Source organism: Saccostrea echinata, unplaced genomic scaffold, assembly GCF_033153115.1.
Source record: "Saccostrea echinata isolate AGI-Se365-2 ecotype Australia unplaced genomic scaffold, CSIRO_AGI_Sech_v1 ptg000009l, whole genome shotgun sequence".
In the NCBI taxonomy this organism is placed as follows: domain Eukaryota; kingdom Metazoa; phylum Mollusca; class Bivalvia; order Ostreida; family Ostreidae; genus Saccostrea; species Saccostrea echinata.
This window is the reverse complement of record NW_026889758.1, coordinates 14864306-14875669: the sequence shown is the minus strand read 5'-3', so window position 1 is coordinate 14875669 and position 11364 is coordinate 14864306. Positions and strand designations below refer to the sequence as shown.

At 33.6% G+C, this 11364-nt stretch overlaps 1 protein-coding gene across 1 annotated transcript; it reads left to right on the top strand.

Moving 5' to 3' along the window:
* The first annotated feature begins 5504 nt into the window (after nucleotides 1-5504).
* On the top strand, nucleotides 5505-10335 carry LOC133183348 (dual specificity protein phosphatase 12-like). The gene is made up of 2 exons (XM_061318304.1): nucleotides 5505-5585; nucleotides 9288-10335. The coding sequence occupies exon 2, from the start codon at nucleotides 9330-9332 to the stop codon at nucleotides 10284-10286; it is 957 nt and encodes a 318-aa protein (XP_061174288.1). The 5' UTR covers nucleotides 5505-5585; nucleotides 9288-9329; the 3' UTR covers nucleotides 10287-10335.
* The last annotated feature ends 1029 nt before the right edge of the window (nucleotides 10336-11364 follow it).

Below are 11364 nucleotides of genomic sequence, written 5' to 3'. Positions count from 1 at the left end.
AAAAACAAACAAAAAAATCACTGCTAACCTTGGTGAACTCGGCGAGAGAGAGAGGATTGGTTAGTAGATTTCTTTGTCATTGTCAAAGTTTTGAATAAACATAGGAAGATCGTAATAGTTTGTAGCCTGAAACTTAAACGAACCTTGACTGATTGTACTCTTTTCCTGGAAGAACATTATGATACTCTATTAATCTGTATGGAAGTCAAATTGAAGATACGTGATATATATTAACATGATCCTGTCAATGTCCTCAAACCATAACCATGCTGAAAAATGATTGTAGTGTCACTGTAAGAATAGTTTGCCATGTCCAGTTTTTACTGTGAAGTTATCTAACTTCTAAGACGGCATATAGTCTTTAATGATCATGGCTAAAATCATGAATGTGTGACGGGGGCTAATGTCCTATGCTCCTTATATGCCTCTGTTACAAGGTGCCAACTCAAAAGTATCTCACCATGAACATCTAGTAAGATTTGAACAATATGTTGATGATTTTTCTGATCCCAACATTAATGTAAGAAAATGTGGAAAGGCCATAATGAATCAAAATGATTTGAAAAATATAGTGAACTGATTCCCGAAATAACATTAATATATACATGTACTATTCAGGTACAGATCCAAGAATTTCTGTTAAGGGAAAGAGCGTGAAAAATTTGTCAGGGAGCCACCTTAAGGCCCCCAGTATGTATAGAGCAAAGCCCTGGTATGTGTCCAAGGGCAAAACCCCCAGAAGCTCCTGAATTCTAGAGATTTTAAGAGTAAAATGCAACGTCAATATAATAAGCTCCATTAGATACACTCAATCACAGAGGGTTTGATTTAGCATCAATTATCAAATTATTGAAGACTTTCAGCATCAGATTTCATGCCTTTTTTCACGTTTTTCTCGTGACAGTCCTTTATTTGCTCATGAATGAGTTGTTATTGGAGCCCCTCTATTCATATCTCTTGGATCTGAGCAAAATTTAATCCCCCCTCCCCCTTCATCATATCTGAAAATGCTTCTCCTCTTCTTTTTGTGAAAATCTTGAGATTTCCATATTTTTTGTTTTTAAAATGCGAAACTGTTGTAAAAAAAAGTTCATATTATAACATATTGTATTATTATTTTAGTCAGACATTTAAAATTTATTTTTATCTTACTGGTAATTACATGTATTGTATCTTATAAACAGAGAAAACTTACTAAACTGCTGTTTGATATAAACTTACTGCAGAACTTTAGTTCTCTGGGGAAAAAAATTGGTTGTCAGACTGTACTGTAGTTCAGAAGCAAGTTTTTTAAATACATGTGTTAAGGTACTAGACTAACACATGCATTTAAAAAACTTGCTTCTGGACACAAAACAATTGCACTAATTTTGGATTATTTCACCAATTTTTCTGAAACAGCCTATCAAAGTATTTTCAGTCTATGCGAAAGACATTGGACCGTCAGACATGACCGATGTGCAGTGCCTCTGGTCCGATGCATCATTTTTTACACCGGACCGAAATGTCCAATGTCTCAGTGTCCAGTTTTGAGCTTTATTATTTTGACGTGGAGTCATTTATATGTTTGTTATAAGTAAAAAATATCGCACAAATTTAAATACATAAATGAATGCGATTGAAACCACATGGAGACCGTATACAGTATAATGATTTCCTTGGTTCTGCATTTTCATGTGCTTCATTTTTTTTTTACATTAGATTTTTCGGTCTGACAAAATTTGGTTCAGTCTTGTGTGTTCATTGATTACACAGGACCGAATGTCCTGTGTGGTCCAAAAACTTTCGCATTGACTGTACTTTAGACAAAAATATCTTGACATTTCACTACAGATATTGTAACTTAACCAGCCTAAATAATGTCAAACAACTATGTTTTATAATGTGTAATGGTTTGGGCTGTGGATGTCGGTCTAGGTAGCTCAGTGGTTAGAGCACCTGACTAGTGATGCAGGGGTCCTGGGTTCGATTCTTAGTCCAGCCATACATATTCTCCTTTCCTGTTGTATAATTTGGTGCTTTTGCCACCTCTGGACTTGCAGGTGAAAAGAATTTGGGTTGTCTTCAAGGGTGAAGACAATTCAAAGGAGGGAGGAATGTTATGGTCTACTTTAATGGTTTGGGGCACCAAATGTAACAGGAAAAGAGAAAAATGTTACAGACTAGACCAGAATTCAGCCTCCTGAATTGCTAGTCAGGTTCTCTATAACTATATAATGTTATTTCGGGAATCAGTTCACTATATTTTTCAAATCATTTTGATTCATTATGGCCTTTCCACATTTTCTTACATTAATGTTGGGATCAGAAAAATCATCAACATATTGTTCAAATCTTACTAGATGTTCATGGTGAGATACTTTTGAGTTGGCACCTTGTAACAGAGGCATATAAGGAGCATAGGACATTAGCCCCCGTCACACATTCATGATTTTAGCCATGATCATTAAAGACTATATGCCGTCTTAGAAGTTAGATAACTTCACAGTAAAAACTGGACATGGCAAACTATTCTTACAGTGACACTACAATCATTTTTCAGCATGGTTATGGTTTGAGGACATTGACAGGATCATGTTAATATATATCACGTATCTTCAATTTGACTTCCATACAGATTAATAGAGTATCATAATGTTCTTCCAGGAAAAGAGTACAATCAGTCAAGGTTCGTTTAAGTTTCAGGCTACAAACTATTACGATCTTCCTATGTTTATTCAAAACTTTGACAATGACAAAGAAATCTACTAACCAATCCTCTCTCTCTCGCCGAGTTCACCAAGGTTAGCAGTGATTTTTTTGTTTGTTTTTTAAACCACCACCCCCTCCTTTTGAATTGGGAAAAATTAGCGACATTTTCCTCACATTGGGAAAAATCATTTATAGTAAATTAGAATGATAAAAAATGCATAAAATAATCAAACTTAGTAACAACAATAGATTTTGCTTGATTTTTAACTTTGAATTTGAGTTGAATTCATAAAGTAATCATTTAAAAAAAATTAACATCAATATTTTATTGAATGTGAACATGGCTTATATTAGTCACATCTTGTATCTTCTATTTCCTTGGAATTGCTTGGTCTAATTTCATAAAAAAAAAACAACAACTCACATTTAGACTCATAATCTAGTAAACTGCCTTATATTGATAATCAAGTTTACATGCAGTCTTTATTGTTTGTTTTTTCCTGATTTAATGAAACCCTATGTGTTGTCTATTTCCTGTTATTAGCCTAACCCTCTATGTAAAAATGGCAGTCAAACCAAAATCATTATGTCAACATGCAACATGACTTGTATCTGGGAACTGTTTACCAATTCATTGAGAACATTATAAGCTACTAATCTGCTTATATGGATATCTGCATTGTTTTACACATTCATTAAAAAATCGGCTGCATATGCATGGATTCGAAGAATAAAAATGTATATACTCTGTCAGCAAATTTAGCGACTTTTGTTCAAAATCAAAACCTAATTTTCCTATGTTTCAAATTGGGAAAAATATACTAATAATTGGGAAAAAAAGCTAATTTTTGTGAGGGGAAACAGCCGAATATTGGTGGCATTTTGACCCCAAAAAAATCACTGGTTAGACATACCACTCAAAATGTCTCACCGAGATCAATCATCATCGGCTCAAGCAGAGTCAAGTGAACTGAATCTCAATGAAAATTAAGGGGATGAATATGTAATAGATAGCATTCAGGTATTCTTCAATTCCTCTGTCTGAAGATGAAGAAGACTTGAATACTACCTACTACCTCTTCAGCAGCATTGATGCTCCTTAAAAAAAGAGTAGGGTTGCTCATTAGTAAGAAACAAAAAATGACATGACAGATTGATGAAATCTTGCCATTTCCTTATTTAAAAGGATTAAGGGATTGTAATGACACTGCGAAATAGACTTCTTTTATGGAGCTTCAATGAATTTCAGCTAATTTTACCACAGAGATGTTGCTACAAGAAATCAAGGTTCAGCAACAAATAAAGTACATACTGTAGAACTATGACTATTATCAGTCTTGTCAATGTCAGGACCACTTAGGTTTGTTTTGATTTGCATCAAAACAGCCATGAAACTTGTTGGATTTTACCAGCTTCTGCTGGTCAGTCAGGGTATGCGTACAATTCATCAAGTTCCTACAGGGTCATTTCTACATTTTCGTGAAGCCAAATCGGGATAGCGTGACTGGGGCTTTAACCAAGGCTCTTACTTGTATGAGTAGTACAAACCTGTATCAAGCAAAATGTCATATGTGATATACATTAAGGTTAAAATTACTTCGTCAGAGCATGTGATCTAACCTTGTCTACTAAATCCATATCAGAGTTTTCGACAAATGACCTGCGACCACTAAAGGAATGCATACCTTACTTTACAAGTTGTAATACCAGGTCCAGTACAATCTTTTGATTTAGCTATATAGCTTTATTAAGCGATTCAGAGTAGCTTAATTTAGCTATTTTATCACACTTTTTTCTTAAGTGTGTAATTTTCTCAGTATGTACAAAGATTCGCACCTTGGTGCAGTGATGATATATTCAACCTTGAACTCCTCTGAAATTGATGCATGTAAAAATCACTCATTAGATTGTGTCTCCTTGAAAGACTTTGTACTCAAAGTTCTAAGAGTTCTGGGGGCTATATAATGCAATTGATACAGTTATTTCTTCAATGAAATTATAAAGGAGGCCAATTATGGTCAACAGGATAATTGATTGGTAATAATTCAGTACAATGAGAAGCAATCATACATATCCAGGCCTCAAGGCACACAAGGTAGTGGACAGTTACTCAAACAATAGAAATTTATCTTTTGCTTAAAAAGTATTCAAAAGCCGCAAAGTTAGAACAATCTTTTGATTTTGGTTGCTGTTTTGACAGCCCATAGTATATGTATGAATAGTTAAATACATGCGACTTTTTGTCTATTTCTTACAAAAATCATTTTTGTGAAAAACTGCATATAAATAGCTAAATCAAGCTATTCTGAATAGCTTAATAAAGCTATATAGCAATTTCAAGCTATGTAGCTAAATAAATAGCTATATAGCTCAATAAAGAGATTGTACTGGACCTGAATACAAGTCAATTAAGGATTTTGATTGTCAATAAATTATTCTTATCTGTGTTGATTATGAGAGTTTAATACAAAAGAATAGACATTATTTGTCGCCACTACTTATTTACACTGGTCTTTCCCAATATGAAATTCTAAGATCGAAGCATAACGTTAAACAGATGAAGTTTTATCTGTCTCACTCTGATCATGACATGCATTTTGCATATCATCATGTTTTATCTGGTATATATAGGACTGTCGAATATACCTTACTTACCTGTCCAAAAAAAAGAAAATAAAATGCTAGATCTATTAGGCCTAATTTCTAACTGAAACTGTGGGCCTATCCAACTGAACATCCGTATCTCCCGGTGATCATTTCGCAACCCCTCGGGCGTTCTAATTTTTCTTACTTCACGAAAGAGTTCCATAATATTGAGCCTCTAATATTTCGTAATCATAATGTAACTTTAAGCTTTACTGGAGTGTAAGGAGCCTTTTTGAAGTTAGTTTAAGGTAAAGTTAATATAATTGTGTATTACTAAAATGTTAGAAACATTTTTTTCTAAGAAAGGAAAATTTATTCAGAACGGTGAGAACCACAATGCGTACGGCCATGTGTATGAGTGTCCCGAATTTCCTCTGATGTTATCATTTCTGTATGTATCCATATACTGTCCACCTTCAGAGAGTCTTCATTTAATATATCTGAGATTTCTGTTAAAAATGAATACGGTTCAATTAAAACACGTTTCCATTTTAGTGAAATTTGGGATTTTTTTTTAAATTCAACAGTCAAATTGTTGTTTTCTAATATAGGATACTTTATATAATTTAAACAATATAATATTTATTGTTACAGTGAAAGAAACATAAAAGGATTGAACAACAGGCACTGCCTATATAAATCTTCTCCATAGTTTATATACATGATATATGAAAAAATAAAGGGGTGTAAATAAGGCCCCCAAAAATATGTGTGTCTCCTATTACATGGAGTTTTAAAAATATGGTAGGTAGATGCTTTTTTTTAACGGTAGTGGGGTAGGGTTGGAGATTCAGTGTCTATTAAACATAATGAACAAAAAACAAGAAGTCTGTGAGCCAATGCTCACTAGCAATACCCCTGCTCTGATGTGAATTTATGCTCTCATGAATTCTAGATAGAATGTTCTGTCGTTAAAATGATGAATGTCCTACGGACCCAGTTTAACGATAGAATGTGTTCCGTGTATTGTCTTTGTAGCAAAGAAAATATGGGAGATAACTCCAACTCAGTGCATTTACTACGAAAAATCACGAGAGTTCCGAATGTCAACATGTCAACATGGTGTGTAAATTTGAAATGAGTAAAAAATGTTGGTGAAAAAGTGTTGAATTCTTCCATTATATGGATTAAATTTTTAAATGAAAGGTATTTACAGTCTCAAAAAGGTTTGTTATGATTAATTTGACTGTTATTTTCAATGCAACTTCATTAATTTTCTCCAAAATCGTTTCGGAGTGATTCTGCAATTTTCTGCTACATTACGGGTATATGGGAGGCATTCTAACTGTGGTCAGGGCCTGTCCCGAGACACAGTTAGATTATTCTAACTATCATGAATTCCAACATAAAATATGGCATGTCTAAACAAAGAGTGTGCTAAAATTTCAAGCACCTGCAATGAGTAGTTGCTGAGAAAACTGCAAGGAAAATTTGCTACAGACAGACGCACTGAAAAACAGGAAGTTGACATCAGATTTGTACAAAAATGAATCCCACCATATGGCATGCCTAAACAAAGATGGGCTAAAATTTCAAGCATCAGCAACTAGTATAGTTGCTGAGAAAACTGTGACAAAAATTTGCTACAGACTGCACAGATAAACAGGAAGTTGACATCGGATTTGTACAAAAATGAATCCCACCATATGACATGCCTAGACAAAGTGTGCTTAAATTTTAAGCATCTGCATTGAGTAGTTGCTGAGAAAACTGCAACGAAAATGAAAGACACATGGACACACAGACAGACACACAAGGGTAAAACGGTATACTCCCCTCTCCTTTGGAGGTGGGTATAATAAATCTAGGTTTAGACAAGGTTTAGACAGTCTTCACCTTTCCCTAAAAGCAAATTAGGGGGGTATTTTGAAAATTATGGGGGATTGATACACCTATAATTAACTACTTTAAATTCCCCCTATTTCAAAATGTTAAAAAACAGAAATTCAATCGATATCAATTTAAATTTTGTAATTAAAATTTTATTTAAATGTACCTAGATAAAAATCAATGTGCAGCAAACCATATGGTTGAACATTTAGTTTCATTACCAAAAAAAAAGAAAGAAAAAAAAGAAGTTTCATATTTTTTTATGAAAAATATTTGTTTTCTTAAATGTTTATGCTTAGTAACATTAAATAAAACAAATTAATAATATATTTTCCTCACTTAGGCCTATCCCAGTTATTGATAGGATATAAAAAAATGATTGGATGGCAGTTTTTGTTCATTTACAGATATTAGGCTGACCCATATATCTACTTGCATCCATGATGCATTTATAAACGGTAAGCTAATTGACAATGTCATGGGGTGCGTTCAAGAGCATAGCAGCTACGTAGCCTCTACATAAAGCTACAGTCTTGAATGTTAAGCTAGCTTAGCTGCTATGTAGGGAGAACTAGCATAAATATTTGATGCTAAGAACCTAATCCAAATGGCCACCCTAGTTATAACTATGCAGCACACAAGATTTTAACAAAAAGGGAGTCCGGATTGTTTTCTACATCTTAGCGAATTAAATGAAAATTAACATATATATTTTGCTTGAAATAAACTCTTTTTGTTCCAAAAATAAGTTTTTAACTTCGGTCAGATTGGTCATATAGCTAATTTAACATGCAAATTTATGCTGACATCAGAAATTCTAGGAGTCTTGACCTAGAATTTAAGTTGAAGTAATTTAGATGTGACTCCCTAATTTGTCTTGGCAACTTATCTGCCATCTTTGTTTGCCAAGGGTTTCTGAGGGTTGTAGAGTAGATTTGGGGTTGGAAACCCTAAGGGTTTGGCAAGTGAAGATGCATATATGCTTGTAACCATTACTTTCAGTCAATATGTTCATTCTGTGGATCAGAAATACACTGTAGGAATAAATACTAGGGCTGAGATGATACAACTTTTTCTATATCAATATGCAACACAATATTTGAGCCACGATACAATATGTATTAGGGCTGGGACGATATATCGAGATATCGATTCAATGTGAGGATGATACGCGTATCGATACGTATGAAGAAATATCGACATATCGTAAAGAAAATTCTGACTTGAGTTTTTCTTTGTTTACTTAACATTTTGGGTTAAATATATATAATAAATAGGCTAAATATAAACATGAAATACATAATTAATACCACTTGGGTAAAATGATTTTGTTTTACAACAGATACACAACTTCTTTGAATAAATTATTCTTATTTGTGAAGAAATGTTTCATTCATTTCACTCCAAAAAATATTTTATAACCAATTCAACATATCGTGATACATATCGTATCGTGGCTCAAATATCGTGATACGTATCGATATAGAAAAAGCTGTATCGTCCCAGCCCTAATATGTATCACGATATGTTTAATTGGTTATAAATTCTTTTTTTTGTATTGAAATGAACGAAACATTTCTTCACAAATAAGAATAATTTATTCAAAGAAGTTGTATATCTGTTGTAAAACAAAATCATTTTACACAAGTGGTATTAATTATTATGTATTTCATATTTATATTTAGCATACTTATTTTATATATTTAACCCAAAATATTAAGTAAACAAAGAAAAACTTAAGTCAGAATTTATTTGACGATATCTCCTCATACATATCGATATGCGTATCATCCTCACATTGAATCGATATTACCTCGATATATCGTTCCAGCCCTAATAAATACTATAATACAGTCAAATCTTGTTAAATCAGATGCTGATGTTTGTTTTTTTTTTGGAGCAAATTGTCAGGATTAATGAAGAGCCCTGATTACTGAAATATACTTTTTGTAATTGATAGACATACATGTAAATCATGTAAATGACAATTCTCTTCACCACAAATTTCTTTTGGAAGGTGAAGTGTCCAGTTTATTGGCATCTTTGACTGTACCCGTTTTACATAATAGTTCATGACATGTTTTAACTGCATGGTTAACTCTTATTGTTATTTATTTCAGACCAAGTGCAGGACAGATTTTGAGAGACTTTTCAGAATTAGAATGTCAGGTTCCAGGGATTGTGACATCAGTCAGATAGTGGACAACATTTACATAGGCGGAGAGAAGGCAGTACACAGAACTGATCAACTAAAGCAGAATAACGTCACACACATCCTCACTATTAACAATGTCCCCCTACATAGAAGCTACACAGAGACTTACAAATATATGTTTGTCTATGGCCTTGACCTAGAATTCACTGACCTTCTTGGCCATTTTGAGGAATGTTTTGATTTTATAAATGATGCTCTAGATAACGGAGGAGGTGTTCTTGTCCATTGCATGATGGGATGTTCCAGAAGTGCCACCATTGTGATTGCTTATCTAATGAATAAGAAAAAACTGACTTACAGTGAAGCATTAGAACTTGTTAAGAGTATGAGACCAATGGTATCCCCCAATGAAGGGTTTGTATCTCAACTTCTCCTGTTTGAGGAAATGGACTGTACAATAGATAAAACCCATGAGAAGTTCAGACAATACCGACTAAAGAAACTGGCCACCAACCTTCAGGGAACTACTGCTGAAGAGCGATCCAAACTGCAATCCAGTTATTTTGACACAAGTGAGGAGATCAAGAAAGACGAAGTAGTGTTCAAATGTCGTAAGTGTAGACATGCATTGTTTAAGCAGTCTGGGATTATGAAGCACACAGTGGGAGATGGAGAAGTGGCTTTTGACTGGAGAGGAAAAGTGTCTTCTGAGAAAGTGGAAAAATCCCCTGATGAGGTGGAGAGAGTATGTGCTTTATCCTACTTCATAGAGCCTGTGAGATGGATGGCTGGGTCTATCCAGGATTTGGAAGGGAAGCTAGCCTGTCCCAAGTGCAGCTGTAAAATTGGCTCCTATATCTGGTATGGGGAGAGGTGTCCATGTGGTGCCTGGGTGGCCCCAGCCTTCCACATACAGACTGCCAAAGTGGATATATGTAAACCAAGAATTGTTCCTAACAGATAATTACAGTCTGGTATTGGTATCCATAATGTAATAAATTATTTTCACATATTGTATGGCTGTATATCATTAGTGAGGTATGAGATTCTTTTGTTCCCAAGACTAATGGAGTTGCAGTAATAATCTAATTATATTGAATTGGAATTTCCAACTGAAAATTCATGTAGTGATTATTACATTTTGCATGTATTATTACATTTTAGGCAAGATACATGCAAATACAACACTGCTTGATTCAATGGTATTTTCAAAGTGTCAGATAACATCATGATCAAGGTTTATTTATTGATGTTGAACAGTACATTTCCTGATATTTCAAGTATCTTAGTCATTTTTGATGCAACAAAATTACACCATTTTTGAATTCTCTGTTAAAAACAGAAATCAATGTAATGTATGTTCAAGCCGAATGTATATGAAACAAGTTTTCAAAATTATAGAGAGCTTTTGATCACACTTTAAATTCCAAAATAAATAGTAATTTATCCATCCATACAGAGAGGTATAGCGCACTTAGTATACCAAATGGCCGGGTGTTGCTAAAACGCGGAACGGAAAACGGAACGGAAAACGGAAAGTATGATTCCAGGTTAAATCCCTTAAAAAATAAAAGTAATACCAGAAACACTATATATCATATATTTTTTTTTCATATTTAATCCTTAATTATTAAAATACGAGTTGATTTAGTCATGTTCATTCTCTTATTTATGAAGATGTCTGAACAAAGACAAAGCACAGGGTACAGAAAACGGAACAGAAAATATCTAATGCCGTACATATAAACATGTAACATGTTTTGAGCGAAAATGCGCGAATTTATCGGTATACCGGTATATCGTGATTTTTTATTGCGTGATACGTATCGTGATACGGAGACTAAAATATCGGTATTTGGTACAAAATTAAATTTCCAGACATTATTCATTTATTTTTTCGAACTATTAAATAAAAATTACAGGAATTTTAAAAACTGTTGAAAAGTTAAACTAAGACATCCAAACATGCTTTTTATTACATAAATAAAAATGAAAAACGTGAAGTTATGTTTTTACAGCGTATTTGTAAGAAAAATTATAGA

Bases quoted from the DNA above. Each gene is read 5' to 3' on its own strand.
- LOC133183348 (XM_061318304.1), top strand. From the start codon at position 9,330: ATGTCAGGTTCCAGGGATTGTGACATCAGTCAGATAGTGGACAACATT.